Source organism: Oenanthe melanoleuca, chromosome 9, assembly GCF_029582105.1.
Source record: "Oenanthe melanoleuca isolate GR-GAL-2019-014 chromosome 9, OMel1.0, whole genome shotgun sequence".
NCBI lineage: Eukaryota > Metazoa > Chordata > Aves > Passeriformes > Muscicapidae > Oenanthe > Oenanthe melanoleuca.
Window position 1 is genome coordinate 24456858 of NC_079343.1, and position 21131 is coordinate 24477988.

At 43.6% G+C, this 21131-nt stretch overlaps 2 protein-coding genes across 6 annotated transcripts in view; both read right to left on the reverse strand.

Moving 5' to 3' along the window:
* The window catches only part of ACAP2 (ArfGAP with coiled-coil, ankyrin repeat and PH domains 2), a 63674-nt gene extending 60503 nt beyond the window's left edge, over nucleotides 1–3171 (reverse strand). The window contains exon 1 of one of the 2 annotated variants that reach the window (XM_056498847.1): nucleotides 2916–3171. In XM_056498847.1, the coding sequence (XP_056354822.1) occupies nucleotides 2916–2968 (53 nt within the window). In that variant the 5' untranslated portion in view covers nucleotides 2969–3171. The remainder of the gene's footprint in view (nucleotides 1–2915) is intronic. The other variant, XM_056498848.1, reaches the window with a different exon arrangement.
* Nucleotides 3172–5096: 1925 nt separating this feature from the next.
* Nucleotides 5097–19654, reverse strand: PPP1R2 (protein phosphatase 1 regulatory inhibitor subunit 2). 4 transcript variants are annotated; one of them, XR_008841165.1, is made up of 8 exons: nucleotides 19462–19653; nucleotides 14886–14993; nucleotides 14378–14455; nucleotides 13969–14072; nucleotides 12659–12838; nucleotides 11257–11464; nucleotides 9735–9785; nucleotides 5097–8411 (listed from the first exon to the last, which is right to left on the reverse strand). XR_008841165.1 is itself a non-coding variant. In XM_056498561.1 (7 exons), exons 1-6 carry the CDS (start codon nucleotides 19605–19607, stop codon nucleotides 9781–9783), a joined length of 621 nt encoding a protein of 206 aa, XP_056354536.1. In that variant the 5' UTR covers nucleotides 19608–19654; the 3' UTR covers nucleotides 5097–8411; nucleotides 9735–9780. The 4 variants fall into 4 exon arrangements, 2 of the variants coding, with proteins under 2 accessions (XP_056354536.1, XP_056354535.1); XR_008841164.1 differs by having other exon boundaries at nucleotides 5097–9785; XM_056498561.1 differs by lacking the exon at nucleotides 11257–11464 and having other exon boundaries at nucleotides 19462–19654.
* Nucleotides 19655–21131: the final 1477 nt, after the last annotated feature.

Genomic DNA, 21131 nt, shown 5'->3' on the forward strand with positions numbered 1-21131 from the left:
ATTTTTGATCTGTCCATGTTTTAGGAGAGGAGATCATGACAGAAAAGCATGTGATTTCAGCAAGATTATTTTCAAAGGTTTAGAAAAAAACCATGACTACACATTTGCAAAAGTTTGCCTGAACTCACAGCCTTTCCCACTACCTTAAAAATCAGCTTCTAAACGTCAAATCCCCAACTCCAAACTGATCTGGCATGTTGTAAGTTTACAAATTTAGTGATGCAATGAGCTGTTATTGCTTCAGGTTTTATAATTCAGAGATTTCTTTATCACCTACTGGAGGGAGAAAAAAAGCCAGTATGCCTTACTATGAAATACCTTATCATATGTCTGATGTGAAACTTTATAGCCATTAATATCTAATCACACATCAGCATCTCAATAGCTACAATCCATGGTCCTTCAAAAGCACTTTAAGCAAGGAAACAGACCTTAGGTTCTGTGATTTGCGGCCCAATTAAATCTCAAAGCCAAGAAATATCAATATGAACTTCACAAGAAGATAAGCAGGAAAGAAAGCCATGTGGCTGAAGATGCCTGTAGCAGCATGTTTTGAAAGATTTAAACAGTTCCCCATGAAAACAGGGATTCAGTGACTCAGGAACTCTGATTCACCCATGTCCTCCCAGTTATCACCAGGTCCATAAGAAAGTAACCTGCGACATTTCTACCCACTACATACCTCCCAACAGGTTTATTTAACAGCTCTGACAGGTACACTGACAGGAAGGACAGAGGCTACACCCTCCTGCTCAGCAAGGTCAGAAGAAAGCTGCAGCTCAGCTTTGCTAGAAGGAACACAGAGCAAGAAGCTGCTTTACGTCCACACTACTCCCTGTAAGAATATAGGACTTTGTCATGACCTTGCTCTACATTAGTATCATCCCTGAATAAAACCACTGCAGTAATGTTCATTCAGAAGGTTTTCACTGTTTGGGTTGACACAAACATAGATATAACAACGAATATTGATGACTAATAATGAAAGATATGAACTTTTTCAGAAATACTACAGGAATTTTGCCTTGCAATTTTAACCATTTCCCATCAGTTAAAGGTTGTAAGGATGTTTTGCTAGCATCAAGTGATTACACCACGAGGTTTTCTGCAATGTCTCCAAAGGCAGTAGTACCAGATTGGGAAAAAGACCATGAGGTTCTAGAAGAACCTAACAAAGGGTTTTCTCTAGTTTTTTTCCTTGAAGGAAAGGAATCAAGAGGGGCAAAAGGAGAATGCTACAAAGTGAATTCAAATGAACAAGTATGACTTAACTTGAAGAAACAGTAGCACACTCCTGCTCACAAATATTAGTCAAAACTTCTTGTTTTCTCGAGTGTATTAGTACTTCAGAAGGTATGAGTAATTTAAAAAAATTTCACTACTGGTACAGTTCTGTGGTTAAGTTATTCCAATCTACAATTGCATTGTCACCAAATGGGATGGACCAACATTAAATACAGTTGTCTTAGAAAGTACATACACTAGCAAGCATGTCCAGCTCAGGACAAAGTTTTGTGAAACAGCTAAACCAATATAAAAGTTCCCTGCTGCCCTAAGGGAGGTCTCACTCTCCACTGCCTTCCTCTAGCCTTGCTTCTGGCAGTGAAGTTTCCTCTCTCTACTCCCCATAAGCTTTAGTAGGTTTCATACCCACTGAGATGCTGACACAACTCACGAACCTGGCAGAGAGCCATCCAGTCTCTTCTGCCAGGGTACCCAGCTCATTGAAGGATCCAACAACACACATCACAGTCACCAAAAAACTCATGGGAGAAGCAGCCAGAGCCAAACTGGCAGCAGAAGCAGCAGTAAAGGAGGGAAGAACAGGAACGCCAACTTCTGCCAAGGATAAGCCATTCAACCAACCTTCCTTCTCCAACTTCCTCTACATCCCAGAAACCACAAGATTGCTAAAGCTCATACAAAGAGGAGGCGTGAACATATGGCCAGAGAGCAGAGAAAGAGGAGTACTATTCCCCTCGACATCCAGTGCTCACCACTGAGCTACAGGCACTTGAGATATGGGCTCGGTATGGGACAGGAGGGGCACAGCAGCGACACATCATTTCATGGAGTTGTTTGAATCTCCATCATCTAGCAGGGTAATACCAGGCACAGAAAGTGGTTGTATGTAGGCACCGACCAGCCACACATCCCACAGACAGGCACAATTATGTTGATTAGATACAACGGTGTAAAGTACACATACAGAATGGGTAAAAACATAAGGAAAGACTGAGGGAAAAGTTGCCTGACATAAGCAGAAGTAACCCTACAACAATGATAGACAACTGGTCACTGGACTGGGGAAAAACAAAGGAGTGCATGCTCTGACAACAGGAAGTAAGACGATATTGAGCTTGTTTGCTACTGCCACCCCGACAGCGGCCACACCGAATATAGACCACGCAACAGACGCGGCAGGAGACGGTGGGAACTGAAGTGTGAGCACAACTCTGAAGAACCGAAGACAGACCACCAGAGTTCACCCTCCTGAGCCCGAGTCTCAGCTGACACTGCTCCGGCTGACGAGCATTCCCTGCACCAGCCGCCCGCCACGTTCACCCCCGTCTCCTCAAAGGCAGTGACCCAGCAGGGCTCGCTGCACACTGCGCTACCCCCTCCCGAGCCCAGACCCCGCACACTGCCCACCCAGTCCCACGTACCTCACACGATGCCCCCTTTCCCTGACTTCCCACATCCCGCCTCCCCTTCTTCCTCAGAGCCCCCACACCACGGCAGGACCCACACCGCCCCTGCCCGCCCCTCCGCTCAAGGCCGGCTGCCCACAGCTCGCCAGCACCTGTCACCCCCGGGGCCCCCACAGCCCGGCCCGGCCCGGCCCGCCCCGCACACACCCGGCCCCGCTTCCTGTCCCCCGGCACGACCCCGGCCCGGCCCCTTCTCGGCGGTACCTGAAGCGCGGCGAGTCCTTCAGGCACTCCTCGAAGTCCACGGTCACCTTCATGGTGGCGGGGCGCACCGCTGCCTCCGCTGCTGCGGCTGCTGGCGGTGGTGGCACGGCGAACCCGGGGCGAGACGAGACCGGGCCAGAGCCGGCGGGCGGGGCGGGCGGGGCGGAGCGGAGGCGGTGCTCACGGACGGGGCGGTGACCGGAGCGCCCTGCGCCCGCCCCGCCCGGGCGCGACTGACGGCCCGGGCAGCCAGCAGCGACCGCCCGCGAGAGCGGGGGGCGCGCCGACCAATCGCAACGCGAGAGGGGCGGGCTCAGCGGGCAGGACGCCCAATAAGCGTGGCCGCTGGGAAGATGCAGCCAACCGCCGGCAGAGCAGAGATTGTCCCGCCCCGGCGCGCTCAGAGTGACAGCCGGGCCCGCCAACGGGCAGGCAGCCAAGGGCCTCCCACCAATCGGCAGCTGCATCGCCGCGCTGCCCGCATCACAGGCCACGCCCGCCCCGCCCGGCGTTCGCCGCCGTGACGCCACCGGGGGCGGGGCCGGCCGTGTGGCGCCCGGCCTTGCTCGGCCGATTGTCAGTACCTGCTTGATTTTTTTTAAAATTACAGCTGTTCATTAAACCGGGGGATCTCGCCCTCGGGGTGAAACGCTCGGGAAGGCCGGGCGGGCCCCTGAGCAGCTGTACCCGGTCGAGAGCGGTCCGCGTCCCTCAGCCGGGCTGCGCCCCTCGGCCGTGGCCCCGCCCGGCGGCCCCGGCAGGACGGGCATGCGGGCGGAGAGCAGCGCGGGCTCACAGGCACGCGCCGTGCCCCTGCTGAGGGTGCCACCCGCGGGAAGAAAGCTCCAGCTCCGGCTGCTCTTCAGTGTGATTCATGTCTAGATAGAGGAAGTCTCTCGTGGGGGGAGACTCAAAGAAGTCTTTGAAGGAGAAATGCAAACCGCAGGTTTTCCACTTTTTGAACTAGAGCGAATCATATTTTGGAGTAAATCAGAGTGAACAGGACCATGCTGCAGTCTCCAGTTTGCAGTGAAGGACAGAAGAATTTTGTAATATCTGATAGTTTAAGAGAATACAGAAAGATATCTTTAACCAGTTAGGTGCTGGTTATTGTTCCCAGATGTAAAACTGACAGGAGCACCAGCCATGCCCACTCCTCCTCAAACGCAGCGACAGAGAAGTTGCTATCCAGGTTAAACTTGTCAAAGATGACGCAGTCACAGGGACGCCGTGCTGCGAAGCTGACACAAGTAAATGATTTTCACTCGTTTCCTTCCGGAGTCTGAGGAGCTGCCGGCTTCCAGCGACCCCACTTACTCCTGGCAATTTTCACACCCTCACCCCAGCATCTGCACTAAGTCTCACCTCCTTTTTTTATCTCTTACAGTTTTTCATATTCTTCCCATTCTCTCTCCCCCACTTCCTTTCAGTGTTAAAAGGAGAAACAGTGAACATGGAAGGAGGGGAACGTAAAACTTCTTTCCAAGAAGATGAATGCCTACTGTACCTTTACTGTTCCTCTCTCAGTTAAGGTGTCCTTTCACAGAAGCAGAGGGATAGTTCTTGGTTCAGTTAGTTGTGGTTTAAGGTGTCAGATTTTTTTCCTAGGACTGGTGAAAAGTCAGAACCACATTACAAGTTACACAGATGTAACACCAGTATTTTGATTAGGGATTCAAGACACACCCACTCAGGAAAAGCAGCATGTTAATATTTGATCACTGAGGCTGCATATATGTTGTGAAATCCACTTTTCAACTTAAGTATGCAATTGCAAAGAGCCCAGCTCTGTTTTGAGGAAGAGTTTTACTTCCTAAGGAGTAGCTGGTGTTAGTCATTTTCCATTACTCCATGTACTGAGTGAGGACTCAGTGTTGACCATGAAGAGACAGACCAGTAATGCTTAAATCCTTCAACACACAAAGAAAAACACCTTGAAAAATGCAACCTTTTCTGTGGAATTGTTATTTTAAAGTTCATTACTCAGGTTACCAGATCTACCCTCAGGTCTAGGAAAGCCAGCAAATCTGACTGTGTGAACAAACCAATTTACATCAAAGTTACCATAAATGAGAGTCATGAGGAAATTACAATATTGGTTCAAGAATTTATCTAGGAACACACCTGACAAATTTAGCTGCCAGTTTCTTCTGAAGAGCTCCAAAAAGCCAAAGATTAGTATTAGTGCTGTAAGGCAGTAATGAAAACAATGGCTTTATTTATGTTGTGACACTTAGCACTAGTTTCAAACAGAATAATTACATTTGTGAGGTGGCATCATAATACCACAAGAAAGCATATTACAGAAACAAAGAGTTCTGGTAAGATGTACAAGTTTCACATGAGAGAGTGAACTGTGGAAAAAGTATCTGCAGTTTCCATGAATTGTGTACAAGTTGGTGGAAAAGAAACTAAAGACACACACAAAAAAAATCTATACACATGAGTTAAGGCTCTTATTTGCAAGTGATCTTCCTATTGGAAGCATATTGAAAATGTTTTTCTAAACAGGATGAAGGTTGAAGACTTAAACCTGTGCAAGAAGATTCACAATTAAGGTGCTGTGGAGCTCACTGTCCACATAAGTAAGGACTGTGCTTGTTTCCTCTTTACACCACTCTGTATTGTACACGAGTCTTTACCATATGCACCTAAAGATTAAGAAGTGCATGCAAGCTAATTCCCCATCAAATGGAAAAAGAGAAAAGACATTTCTTTTCCTGTTCCCATTCAGCAGGGAACTCTAACTGATATTTCTCAAGCAGAAGGAAATCAGACATCCCTTTGTAAAAAAAGCTATATGGAGTTTCTGGACCTAATGCAAATTAAAACTTGCCCAATTTAGCTTTTAAAATGCATCAAGGTATAAGCAGAGAAAACCAAGTAAGCCAGCCTTTCAATCAGATGCAATGTCTGGGACATCAGGTTGCACTTCTGCTGAGGAAGACAAAGGAGCACTGTGAACAGAATTTTTGCGAGCACTGAGGAGAATGCAGAGAACAAAGCCTTTAAAAAAGCCCCAAACTAAATCAAGTTTCAAAATAGCATCAAACTTGGAATTTAGGTGTTTGGTGGCACAGAAAAAGGGAGATCACCCATGCAGCTTAAAATCATCTGAGTGATGAAGGGACCTACTATACATTATGTGGTTCAGTTAAAACCATCTTCATGAATTCATGTATCTCCCTCAAAGCTACATACTCCTTTCATTAGGGATTTTGGAAGCCATTTCAGGAAGTGTCTTTATTGGAAGTTAGCAAAGTTTATTTGTTAACCAAAATGTTTTCTAGGTCTTGTAAGGTACAAAGAAGCCCTGCTGAGCACCAGATGGCCTTGCATAAAAGAAAAGAGGGGGGTTAAGGAGCACAGGACATTAGCTGCTGCTGGATTCTACCTTAATTGCAGGTATAAAGTAACCATGGGTACTTAGCACAAAGTACAAGTGATATGTTCCACAGCCTCACAGATCACAGTGATGTTACTTGCACATATTGCTCACCACATCCATGCTCAGTCTGACAGCAACACGGCTTTGCCAAGCACTGCCATCCTCTCAGCAAGATTTCAGTGCTCAGCTGGGGCATAAAGGGTACAAACCTAAAGTTTTGAAATCCTATTCTTGGGAGCCAATTGAAAGATACAGTAAATGACTTGGCAAGTCAGAAGTATCTAAATGCTTACCCTTTGCCCCTGTTTACTCTATGCAGGTGACATTTGATACAAGAAGAAATAGCATCCTGCATGTTGAAAAATTAGCATCACCACGCTGGCCAGAATCAAGAGTTCCACTCTTTCTTGTGAAAAGACCTGATTATTCTTGATTCAGGACCTTAGAATATTAACTCAAAACTGACACTTGTTACCTATTAAGGAGAGGAGATAGTTGGGAAAGGCACACTACAAAACCCAATTAGCACAACTCACAGGTATCTTTGGCAATGCTTCCAGTCTAATGAATCATTTCTGTAAATATCTTTCAGGGAACAGCATCCTATTGCCTTATTCACTCTCAGTTTCTCTGGAACTTCAGGAAAGCTCACACTTGAGAATGCATGTAACTGTAAAATAACTTTAATTCCTTTATTCAAACTTCACATATACAGTGGAGAAAAAGACATTTTAAAATAGATCCATATAATTATATGGATTTTTGAAACATATCAAATTCAGATCAAAATTAAGATACACACTGTATTTCATAACCAAGCTAAAGCTTAAGTGTGTACTTTGTGTAATAAAACCCAGAAACTGCTCTGAATACTGGAACATTCCCAGTCAAATTCCACCCAGTGGGAAGTTTTTACAGCAATTTGGAGGTGCAGAATCCCTCTTTACAGCTATACAACCACACTGTAAACAAGTATTTGAATTAAGCAGTTTCCCTTCTAGCTTCCAAAAAGCCTTCATTTTACAAAAGCAGTCGCTGTAAGTTGCAATGGACACAGGAAGATTTAGACCAGTGGTTTTCAGTATGGAAGTTGCCAACCTTAAATGAGTAGATCAATAGCAGTTATCTTTAATAAAGAACAGCCAGAGCCTAAGCTCAGCACTTCTTCAGTCCTGATGTATATTTCTTCGTGGCTGGGTGTTTTTCCTCAGGTGCTAACAGCACAAACACTGTTCATGCAACTGGAAAGAACCAAACATTTGAAACAAGAGCCAGAAGAGCAACAGTGGATGGGATTTTAAGAGAAATGCTGGAGGAAATTTGCACATTCTCACAATAAGCCAGAGAGAGCTCCACAAAACAACCAGTCCTGATGGAAGAGGTTATGAAAGTTAAATGCAAAGTTCAAGTTAGCCGTTTCCAGTGTAGAAACACTCCCTCCACCAGATGTTAGTACTGCTTTAGTCAGAAACTAACAATTGATTCCAAACACCGCTCTAAAGAAATAACAGCTCTTGTTCTAAAGACTGGGAAAGTGCAGGTAAAAACGTACTGAAATCTAGATTAACAGGTCAGTGCTTTACGAAAAAAAAGTTGTAGGACTTGAATAATCCCTTTTTAAACTGCTTAACACATCTGATAAATAGCTTACATGTCAATCTGATATACGCTGTACCGTTTGGCTCTTGAATCCCAAAACTTTCTGTATGAGACACCACATCTAGAACACTCTCAAATAAATAGTGAAAAACCAAAAGATAGTGAGTGTTTCAAAGCAAGAGAAACAGTACATCACACAAGATAATCAGCGCTATACATACAGGGAATGCCATTCTGGTTGAAGAAATTATGAAGCAGTATTCTCCATGAAATACTAGGCACAAGAAAAAGTCAATTAGGCAGTGTTTTCTGCCTAATGGACAAGTCTAAAATTAACATTCTTGGCAATACAACATTGTAACTGATATGCTTCTTAACATTTAAGAGCCTTAATTGCAAAAATCATGAAGCGATGTTTATATTTGTGTCTTTGACAAGCAGTTACAGTTCTGGACAGATTTCTTCTATGCTGTGTGCTCTACTTTCCAGCTGGTCACGAGTAACATGTGCTGCATAAGAAAGATTACAAAAAATAGATAATTCTTCACACCCATTGAATACTTTCACAACACACACAAATTTCCCCCTGAAATCATCTCTGCTTCTCCAAAGATAATGTTTGCCAACCCTTCTTAGCAATGTATAAGCTTTTATTTGGAGAGTGCAGAAACTTCTAAAACAGTTATTTGACCCTCATGCTCTGAAGAGATGGCCAACAGCAGTGTTCACCACACCAAACACTGAGTGCTCACCCCCCCCAGAACTGGGAGGATTTAACTCAGGTGTTTAGAACTAACACATGAGGTTCCTGAAACACCAGCAAACATAGTACTTTCCAGGTCAAATTTCAGTTCCAGATGACACACTTGAATTGAAAAAAACCCAAATTTATACATGAAGGAGCAGTCAGTTTTGTTTTCAGCGAGTTAACTCGTGCTTTTGAGCAAAAACACCACAATAAATCAGAGAAAATTTCTCCTCAGTGCTGATCAAAGAATACCTCATCAAAATGATAATATTGTTTTTAAAAGGCCAGTTAGGCTTCGACACGAGTTAGATTTGGTAACATGCAGTTTACCAAGCAAACAGCACACTTAACCAGCAGAACTGATTGCTGTGTGCTCCCAGCCTTCACATTTAATTCATCTTTAATTCATGCTTGCCCTGGTTAAGAAAACACAACATATTCTGTATCTACCAAAGGCCAAAGGGCACACCCAGTCAGTGACAGCTCAGCTGCTGGGTGCCATCTGAGCAAGGTTAGCAGAGCAATGCAGCTAAATGAACCAGAGAAAGAGAACAATAGTCTTACTGCTTGTCAATTGAACTGCTATGGACAACACCCTCTGGCTGATACTTTGGTGTAGCAGAATCCAGGTTTGCACTGAAATCATCATCCTTAAATTAACCTACATCAGGAATATTTCCTTCTGTGATTTCAAAGGGAATTTATAAAGGGAAGGTTTTTATGGAGAGAAACAAAGGTCACTTCTGCTGGCAAAGGAGAATTCTATTTATATTATTCATGGAGTCATAAATAGCAAATAGCCAGTGAAGGTGAAATGCTGAAGCAAGCAAATGTAGAATCATAGAATGGTTTGTGTTGGAAGGAACCTTCCATGTATATGGAAGGAACATCCAGCTCCAACCCCCCTGCCATATGCAGTCTATTACCATTTCTACTTTCTTTTCCACAAAAGAGCTTGGCTGCCAGAATCCATATGCATGGGATAAGGCATGGCTACTTGAGGCAAGAAAGGAATGATCCATCCATTTAAAACACTTGGTTGCCACAATGAAGACAGGAGCAAAAATATACAAAGAGTTCTCACCATCACTGACTGGACTGGCCATCTTCATTTCAATCAGCAAGAAATCTCAGTCTGTAACCAAGAAGTGCAACTTGTATTAGTGGACCTGGTGGTACCTGACAGGAACCTCCTTAAACCTGCCCTAGGTTTTTAGTCCCTTCTTTGAAAGCAGAGTGTAGATATTAGAAGTGTACTGTTAGTTTTACTCAAATACAAACCAGACAGAATTAGAGGGTAGAAAGAAACATTAGTTAAGAGAAGCACAGAATCTTTAAGGGAATCTTCATGGATAGAAAAAATTCCAAGTGAGAAGAGATTTTCAAATTGCCTGAAAAACAACCCAGGAGCCAGCTGAACCCCAGAGTCACAACAGACCACTAAGAAATACCTCTTATGTCACATCTTTACTTGCAACAATTGTCAGTACTGCAGAAGTCACGTTATTCCATTGGAATAAAAGGACATTGCATGGCAGCTCTCATTCACAGAGACTGACTGGCATAATAGCTGAGTGGCAGCCACATCACCTCATGATCTCCATAACTTCCCAAGAACTCAAGTTAAATGGAAGGATTTATAAAAATATAGCTACAATACAACATGCAGAAAACCCAGTACATTTTCTTTTAAGTTAAAAGCAAGCATCAGGGCTGTTAGTCAGTTTAACAGAGTGAAGCAAAAACAAGCCATTGCAAAAATCAACTCCTGTATCACCCAGTGCAAAAGTAAGGAAACCCTCCCTTTTCTGCTCTAGACAAAAGAATTTTAAAATAAAATTTCAAGTCAAAGAGCTCTTTGAAAGTTATCCAGGTGAATAATCCTTCGTATAGTGTTCTCAGGAACATGAACAGGGTTTTGATTTCCTTCCACAAAGGAAACAGCCTAATTTTTAAATACTCAAGTGCTTAATGTAACCAAAAGCACAGTATGACCAAAAGCACAATGACCAGAAACCCAAGTAGCAAGTGTTAAAGCCATCTATTTGAGAAACCTTCTGTAGCTGTAATTAACACTTATTTCTAAGTGCCCTTCTGTGCCCTCAGAATACAGATGAGAGAGCAATAAATAATATAATCTCAAAGAAGTTATTTCAGTAAAACTTTGACATTAGCATAGCTATGTGCTGGACATTTCTCATCTCAATGTAATAATTTCTTAGAATGTAGGCAGTGACAGAAGACTGGCTTTTTAACACTTGTTCATATCCCATCATCCTTTGCCCAACCCTGTCTCATAATCTGTCTGAGGACACTCAATTCACCAGCTGCTACAAAAGTGAATCAGTACTTAACCTCAGAAGAACTGATCAAGGACAGGGATTAATGGCTGTGATAGCTGATATAGAGATTAGAAGACAACAAAACATGAAGGTTAAAGCAGAATGATAGAAAAGTGAAGAATTGAGAACTACATCAGGTTAATGAAAAGTATTTCTATATGCTATGGTGTGGAAGTGTACCAGTTAGTTAATGGATTGCTACACTGGCAGACGGTTACATTTATGGAATCTATTAGCCATGAGCAGTCTAAAATTGATAATTACCAGTTGTGGCTCTGAAGCTGGTTATGAGGAAGGTGGAATGGACTTCAACAATAGAGATGGAAAAATGCTGCAAAGGTCTGCCTTCTTTCCACTGGCGAATGCAGCTGGGGAGCGGAGTTGCCTCTGTTTTACAGCAGAGTGCAGAGAGATGGCAGCTTCAGGCCATGCAGAAAGGTCATACGGTTGGCTGCTGCAGCCCTCCTTTCCCCTGGAGAGTGAAGCTCTAGTAAATAGCCATTATAAGGCCTGTGTTAAGTTACTGGATAAAGTCAGTCCAGTAATGGGTCTCAGACACATACCAAATGACCCTTTCAGTGCAATTGTGAAGGAATTAGTCCTCCTGTAGTAAAAAACAGGATGAAAAGGTGCAATCCGCAGAACTTAAACACGCAGTTTTGCAAAATGCCTTTTTATTGCGTGGGATTTAAATGAATTTTAGAAGAGTTCCTAGTTCACATGGTTGTGAAAAGCAGATGTGAACCAAATTAAACCCATGCAGCATCTTCCCAAGTTTGCAGACCATGCTAATATCTCATAGCTTTGCCAACCACAGATGAACAACGCTTACAGACTTCACTGCCACCAGTCTCATGAGCAACAGATGTATGGTTTTTTAATGTCAGAAGTTTATTCCAAGTGCTGTTACATAAAGAGGTGGTGAGTGAACTGTAATTATTCACCAAAATATGACCACAAAAGTCTAAGACTTTTCACCCAGAGAGAAGTTTAAAGATGAAAGAGAAGGTGTCAAGCTCAAGTTTTAGGAGTTTCCTGTGAAGAGACAGCCCTGAAACAGGTTCCAGCAACAGCTCCCACTTAAACATCCCAGACTTTATTTCAGTAGCTGCGCTAAAAGCAAGAGACTCTTATGCCATACTATAGCAATGAACGTTTCTGCTCAAGGACAAGTCTGTATTGAAGGCCTAACAGCAGTTTTACATTTCAGTGTTCTTCCTCAGGAAGATAAATAGTCCTCTCAACAGGGAGGAAACATTGATGGTAATTTCCCATTGCTGGCTACAGGATGGATTGGGAGGAGAATGGGAAATGACCCACAACAAAAAGCCAGGCTCTCCCACGTGGCCATCAAAGTGTTCAGTGCAAGACAGCTCCTGGCATCTTCACTGCCCAAAGTCAGCTACGTTGGGGAAATGGTAAGAAGCAGAGATGTTTGCTTTTCTGTTCACAACAAAAAACATCAACACTGATAGGTAGATGTGTAGCATGGAACAAAACCTATCAAGACATTACTCACTGAGATTACATACATACTGTATACTGTACTCCTTCTATACATACATACTGGACTCCTAGTCATTCTCACACATGAGTATATTCATTTCCCAACAGCTCCATGGGCCACCAGTACTTACAGGTGCTTTTTAATTAATCAGTAGCTCACCATGTTCAGTAGCTTCTGTACTCATTGTTTCTACATCTGCAGCATCACGCATCTCTTCATCCTCATCATCTTCCTCTTCTTCACCATGTAGTTCTTTTGCAATGAGCTGCCTTGCCAGTTTGATGTTTCTTCCTTCATTGTAGTGCATTTTTCTCTTCATTTCAAACTGTTTCTTTTTCTCTGTGGACAAACAAATGGAAATAGTTGTTCCTTCCCTTAAAAAAAACAATCAACATATCTTCTTCAAAAAGGAGCACACTGAATAAAAATTATTGTCTTCAAACAGTGGAGTGTTCTTTAAAATTAGTCCGAACTACACAAATGATAGTAATTGATGTACTGGAATCTCAGAAGTACTTTTATAAGAACCTGTTTGCAACTAAGAGCAAGTCTGAACCACAAGAAGCATCTGGCAAAAGTACACAAAACTCTGATGTTTCATAAGCCTTGTCTCTAAGTAAACTCAAGGACAAACTGAGATGTAATGCTGGGATAGAAGATGAACTTTTGCAGATGTGTGGCTTAATTCCTGGCTAGCCATCAAAGGTCAGTTATGAGAGATATATTTACCACATGTCGAAAAAAATATTTTCCATTTTCCCCATGGCCTGAAGCCAACTGCTCCATATATTAAACATTAGCATATCCAGCAGTAATGCACTATAATTAAAGCAAATTTTGCTTACTGCCAGCCCCAACACTTTGCTCTTTTCCCTCCTTTAGTATAGCAAGGTTTCATGCTCAAAGTTAAAGCCAGGAAATTTGAGAAGCACCAGCTAGATAATACAAGCCTGAAACCTTAGAAGTATTGTTGTTTGACTGTTGTCTCAAAACATTCTAGTCCAAGTTAACATGAAATAATTTCTCCGTTAAAGATGTTATTTGCTTTTGAATAATTGAGTAATTCCTATTGCATCCATCTACCATCCATCTTCTGTTGAGAACAACAGAAATATCTGTACATTTGCAAGCATTTAGCAGTATTTTATTTGCAGTGGTACTCTTTGAATTATGTTCAGATTAAGAACTATTCCTTCAACCCCAAACCAGAGCTTCTTAGCAGGAATTCCCACACTTTAAGCTTAGGGAGGCAGCCAGCAACAGCAAATTCCTGTTTATATGCAGATCCCAAACCAAACATTCCTGATTAGAAACAAGCAGCTTATTTGTTCAAACACTATTTATCTCTGTTTTCCAATCACAACATTTTTCTGATAGTACTTCTTCTTTGCAAATATTTCTTATGGAAAACCTGAAGCTATTTGTCGAAAGAGAGTCTAAACTAAAGAAAGAAAACCATTTATGCCTACCCCGTTCTTCAGGTGTTAATTCTTCATCCTCGTCCTCCTCCTCACTGCTTTCTTCTTGCCTTGCTATAATCTTGGGTCCTCTACCTTCAGCTGCAGCTGCCAGTCTACATAAATCATGCAATACAAAATGCTGAAACAGCAAGTTTTTCACTATTTAAAATACATGACAGTTCAGAACACTCATACAAACAGCTCTGTTCGTTATTTTTGCCATATTTGTATGTAGTAGCAACCTGCAAGAGGTTTAAATTACCAGCAGCACTATCAAACACTGGAAACCACTTCATTTGACAATAGCAAAAATGCAGCTTCTAGAGAAACCAGCAACAGCTTTCCATAAAGAAAATCTACCCCAGGAAAGAGCAGATTATCTTCACATTTAGTCAGATTTTTTTATTACAATACTTACTTTTTACTCAACACATCTGCTCTTAAGGGCTCATATTCCGAATCACTCACTGCATCCTCATCATCTTCTCCTATCATGCTGGAAGGACAAACAAAAAGTAGCCTTTTTTAGTAATTTGCTCGAGTTTGTAGTTCACTCAAGAAAACAGTCAAAACCTTACAACACTTGATTAATTACAACACTCAATTGAAAGACTCTTTTAATGCTTTAAAAGCCTTCCCAATCGACTTTAAATATTGATATGACATTATATTCCAGTACTGAAAAAAATAAAATCAATAGAAGTCAGACTTATTTATTCCATTCAAAGCCTAAAGTCTGCAAGAACAAACCTTCTAAACTTTGTCCTTTACGACAGTTCTCCTTATTTAGAAGTTCTGTAGATCTGAGTATGTTGCATACACCCAGCAGGCCTGCACAGTAATACTACATCACCCACAAAGTAAATTTTGCTCTAAACCCACAATTCCACCTGGCAGCACACAGGACAACACCTGAGCAAACATACCTGTGGTAAGGAGTACTCGGCTCATCAATTTTCATCAAGCCATAATCTTTGCCTGCAGGATGGTACGTAGCTATGATGTTCATTTCATCCCACTTCTGGGATTTTTTACTGAAATAAGAAAAGAAAGTTAAATTTTCTTATATTCTAAAACAATTAGTTCTGCTTTACCATAGAAGGCATTTTTAAAACATCATCTGATCTCTACTACATACTAGGCACAAAAAAATATTGCTATGACACAGAGACATGTTCAATGGCTATTAAATACTGCTCTATACACACTTAAGTCATAACAAATTCTCAGTGCAACTTAATTTCTCTAACAAGTCACAATAGCTAAACAAACTCAATGATCTCCAAACATATTCTTAATCATATAATTCAGAGTCTCCTGGTCTTGTTCAATGACTATCTTGTGAACTGTTTGATTTTACAGTAACTTATAAGGGGAAGAATTCTCTTTTTACAACAACCCACAAGACTTCAACAGAACCCAACACTTTTCAGTTCACCTTTACTGAGGGAGCTGAAATGATTATTAGTAAAACTGTTACATAAACAACAGCAACACAACAAATCAACAAATCCTCTCCTGCAGTGAAATAAGTAGCATAGAACAAGCTGGTTATTAATACTGCTTCTGTCATCCTAAATTGGAATCATAAGCCAAGTGATTCACTGCTATAATTAAGCCGAGGGAGTTTCACATTTTATACAGACAGGCACCATTGATGCTACATTATCTAGAATTTTCTCAGTCAACCAGAAAATGAACCATTTTATGTATATTTGAAGAAACTAAAGCTCACCCACACTGATTGCTTATTGACAAAATATATAAGCCACAAGAAAAGCAATTGCCTTGTGGCCAGAGAAAGTGCCATCCCTCCACTGATCTAAAAGCCACATTGTTGTTCAATCAACACAAACCACCATGTCTCATGTTTTCTCTAAAAAGGTTATTGCAAACATTATATAAGGTGGATTAAGCCAATAAATTTAATTTTAGAATAACACAAAAATTCCACAAATTAATATATTCTTGCTGTAAATTATTAGTCAAGGAAGCAAACATTACAGGACTTCATGGGCTTTGTGGGGGTTTTTGTTTGATTTGGGGTGGTTGTTGTTTGGGTTTTTGGGTGGGTGGGAGGTGGCAGTTGGCTGGAAGACTTCCATTTAACTGGTCTTGTTTAAACACAGGCTGCTCCAATAACAGATCTGAAAGATATATTCAGTCTCAATAACACAAGTGCTCTTGAGCAGAATAATATCTGTAAAGCAAGATAAAGCAAGATTCCAAGGACAAACTACATTCTGCATTTACAGGATCATTGCATAATACAATGTGGGTGAAAAAAACTAAAGGCAAGAAAAATAGATGTGGGGGTTGATGCTGAATCCAGCATGCCACAGGCTTACACTCCAGAAATTAATACAAATTGAATGATCTTAATCCCCTCAGCACACAGTAACCAGTGCCAAGGTCTCATGTTCGAGGCTTCAGGTCCATTTAATCATTTTGTGCAAACACAAGGATTGCAGCATAAGCGGACACCACGTGAGTCAGGTCGTGGCTCTGGCAGGGCGGGGAGTCATGAGCTTGGTGATGACAAAGCAAGAGCTCCTGTCTAGGAACGCCACTCATTCAAAACTGTCTGGTTAGGAGTCGAAAAATCCCCAGTTTACCCAGTTTAACACAGCCTAAAGTTCATCCATGACCAACACAAGATGCTCACTGTGTTGCACAGTGAGGATTTTTACCAGCCAGAGCATTTAGACAATGGCACATGGGGTATACAGGCCCTGTAAAGAGACAGAGCTCAGCTGACAAGGAAATACAACAGATGGGAGAGATTCCCATCACATGCTTTGTGTTCACTTGCCCAGAGCACATCAAGGTTTATAGCCCAGGCTCACAACTCCACCTAATAATAATATTGGCAAACTTGGAACAATCCCTTTGGCATGCACTGTGCTGGAAATCAGACAGCCCACACTGAGCAAGTCAGTGAGTCATAAATAAAAGACTCAACAAGTTTTTAGTGGCTTAGTTTTTCACACTTATTTTTTTTAAACTCAAATTCCAACAATAAAAAACCTTGGCTGTGGAACACTTCCTAAAGCACAACTTAAAGTTCACCTAGGGGGAGAAAGAAAAGTCATTAGTGGCAAAGACACAAACATGTAATTTCACCCCTGCTTGTAAAAAGCCCTTACAGGAGAATGTCTAAGTGTTCTGAAAAGCCACACCTCTCTTGTTTGTCTCCAATTTTGCATGCTTAGGCATGTCTGCACAGCACAGCACTAATGACAGGGCTTAGGACCATCACACAGAAATGCATCCTGACACCCTTCAGATACAGAAATAGAAAATCTTCCGTAGGAAAATGAGGTTTGAAAAATCTCGTAAATGCTCATCTGTATTTTCTCACATCTTTAAAAATACAAAACTTTATTTGGCACCACACCAGGTGGTGTAGACAGGCAAGAAGTTTCAGCAGCAGTAATAACCCAGGAACACCTCTCACACCTCACTTGCTCCTGTCAGACTCACCTCTTCCAACACAGCTGCTTGTGCACACACACACTTCCATAATTCCTTTGTAAAATATCACACCCACTCACTCACAGGCTCTTACAGGGGTCTGGAGGCAAAAAATACTGTACCCCAGTGTGTATGCCAAGCACTCATCTGTCATTAAAGCACAATCTCAGCTCTTAGGATGCAGTTCCAGTGGTGTCCCAATTTCTCAAGCTTCCTTCTTGCATCTTATTTTTATTAAGGAAGTTTTCCGAACAATGTTACCATCACTAACAGCAGCACAAGGTCAGTAATGATGTAAGTACATGAGAGCTCTACTGAACGTGGTGCTTTAAAAGATGGCAGCTGACATAATGAGCTCTTTCATCTACAGATATTTTTAAAGATCTTCAGACCTGAATTTCAATATCAGAAATAAATAGAAAAAAATAAGAAATCAGATACCTGAATTTATTAACTAATCTTTAACCTCAAAGGAAAATCACAATTGTACCACTTATCATTCTTCTAAAAACAAAATTCTTTTCCTGAAATCAGAAACAACCCTGATATATTGATACATTGCCAACCAAAAGTAATACCTGCACAGAAACCAGCTTTATATACCCTGTACTGATCTTTCCAGGAAATTTTCTAATGTAGCCTGGCAGGTTTAGCCAATGTCTTTCAATTTACAAGGCAATTTCAGAATTAATCTGAATTTGCTGGCTCATGTTGGTAAACAGGAAATAGAAGCTGGACTCTAGCCCACTAACTGCTTCCCAAGAAATTACCGTGTACAATAACCAATATAGCATACACTCATCAGTTCATACTCCAATTTCTATTCATTTTTCAAGAGGGTACAAAAGAAGCTGCTGAAAATTAAATACAGGCTACCAACAGCCAGTTGTAATAAAAGTCTGGTGTGGTACTAAGCACATCAAGCTACATAATATTAAAACTAGAGAAAAGAAAAAATCACATTTGTGTAACATCTTGCTACTTACACTCACCTGTTTCGAAAACATCATCTCATTCACTCACTTGAAATTTTTCTCTGGAAAGAAAGAGAAGCTAACACAAGCAACATTGCAACCCAAAAGCTCTTCTTTCTTACCTTGCTGATTTTAGACTATATTAATGACTTAACTATGCAAAGACAAAAGGAATATTACCATAATAATAATAAAAACCCACCAGCAAGACCATTTTATTTTATAATTATTTCTCTCCTTGCAATACTGAATAAGGTACCAAAAGAAAGAAAGCTGTCCAAAGCAAATGCGTAAACACTGAGTTCAGGTCAAAGCTTGCTCATCATAACTTGATGGAGAATCAGAGCAACGGCAGCCAGCACACGCTGGGTGCATCAGGAAGAGTGTAGGATTCTTACCCTGATATCAAGGACAGGCGCTGGCCAGCTAAAGACTACTTCTGGCAAACCTGGACTAACCCGGCATGTTACAATGAAACCAAGATTTTCACGTCATTCAAATCACAAACAACACGGCTGTGCACATTCTCTCTTTTTACGGATGGATCCTGCCCAGCCGAGAATACATCTTGATGATGCTTCAGCCCAGGAGAGGTCCCCTCTCCAGGGACATGCTTCTGATTACAAGAAATGAGCTGCCTATGAGACGGCTGAGAAAAAACCGAGCGCCTTTCCCAAACTGTGAACTATCCTCGCAGCATCAGTAAAACCCTTTGTGAGCAGCCACACTAAGCAGGTGACAGCCACTCCTCGGCAGGAGCCACGGCGACAGCTCCGCCGGCCTCATGCGGGCAGCGCTCCCGGTGCACCCCGGGCACCCCCTGCCCGCAGCGGAGCTCCGGCCTCGGCAGGAGCTGCCAGTGCTGGGTCCGAGCGGAGCCGAGCCCAGCTCCGCCGCCGCACGGGGGGCACGGCACGGGCCCCCGCCCGGCCCGCGCAGCATCCCCGGGCACGGGCCGAGCAGCGCCGGCTCCGCGGCCCTCTGGAAGGAGCGGCACGGCCGGGGGGAGGCCCTGCGGGGACCCGCCGCGGACCAACAACCACCGAGGCCTCACCCGTGCTCGTCCTCGTCGCAGGCCTGACTGGTCTGTCGCACCCCCACGGCCGCTCCCGACGATGCCTTGCTGCCGCTCTTCTTCAGGATGCCCTTGATGGGCCCCCGCCCCGTCGCCGAGGCGTCCGGTACCGAGGGCGCCTCCATGGCCGCGCCGCCCGCCCGGTTCCGCCGCCGCCGCCCCGGCCGGGCCCGCCCCGCGCCAGCAACGCCGCCTCAGCCCGCCGCGCCCGCGCCCCCTGGCGGCCGGCGGACCGACCGCGCCCCTGCTGCAGTGCGCCTGCGCGACCGCGGGGGGGCGCTCTGCGCGCGCGGGCAGCGCGGGCACGGACACACGGACACACGGACACGGACAGATGGACACACGGACAGATAGACACACGGACAGATAGGCACACGGACAGATAGGCACACGGACAGATAAACACACGACAGATGGACACACAGACAGATGGGACACGTGGACACACGGACACGGCAGGGACAGTGGTACGCTGATAGATGCACACATGAACACAGCAGGGACACTGGCACGGACATGGACACATGGCCAGATGGACACACGGACACGGCAGGGACACACAGACACAAGCACACAGGGATACATGGACACGCGGACACAGGATCACTGAATGGGTCAGGTTAGAGGGAGTCACATTGCACAGGTTTGTGTCCAGATTGTTCTTGAATCTGTCCAGTGGTGGAAACTTCACAGCCTCTCTGGGCAATCTATTCTAGTGCTCTATCACCTGCACAGTAAAGAAGTTCTTCCTCATATTCAGCTGAAATCTCCTGTGCATCAGTTTCTGTCTATTGCCTCTCATCCTAGTTGGCACCACTGAAAAGAGCCTGGCTCCATCTTCTTGGCACCTCCCCTCCAGATCCATACCTACTTTGATGAGGATACAGAGGTCTGGCTGTGCAGAGGGCCGGAGGCCATGCACAGCCTGCACACCAGGAGGTGTGTGCTGCCCTGGGGTGTCTGCACATCCATGGAGCTCTTGGGGCTCTTGGGACTGTGTGGGGCTTGTGCCTGTTTGGCACTCCCACACACATTTGAGGGTTTTGCACTTGCAGGGTGTCCCACGTGTGTGCTGTTGGCTGGGGACATCGGCTGGCACAGGCAGGACAGGCTGCAGCTGTGCCCTGGTGTCCCCCAGCTCTCTGTGCCACCGTGCGGAGATGCCCCCGGCACAAAGTGTTTGCCAGAGCAGCCCAGGTTTGTCACGGTCTCTATGGCACAAGGAAGGAGCCAGCAGGGTTTCCAAGGGCCCAGGCATCGCAGGGTTTTGACTCTGAGTGAAACATTCCCGTTTCTCAGCCACACCTGAAGATCCCAGTTCCCAGCCAGATCCAGTGCCCAGCTGATGGGGCTGCAGGTTCCCATCCCTAGGGCTCAGTGCCTGCTTAGTCACTGTGCCATTCTCACACAGAATGAGGGCTGCAGCAGCACCATCTGTGTGAGAAAGAAAATAGGAACCTGATGAAGCAGTGATGAAATGATTACACCCAAAATCTGACACACTTGGGAGCAATTGTTTAGTTGTTTGTATCCTGGCATGTCCATCATCCTTATAGCCTGAAAAATCGGGTGGAGTGTTTAATTCTGTGTCACAGGAACTGTGGCATTACGATTTGAAAGTTTAAAGGGATAAGGACTTAAACATGGCA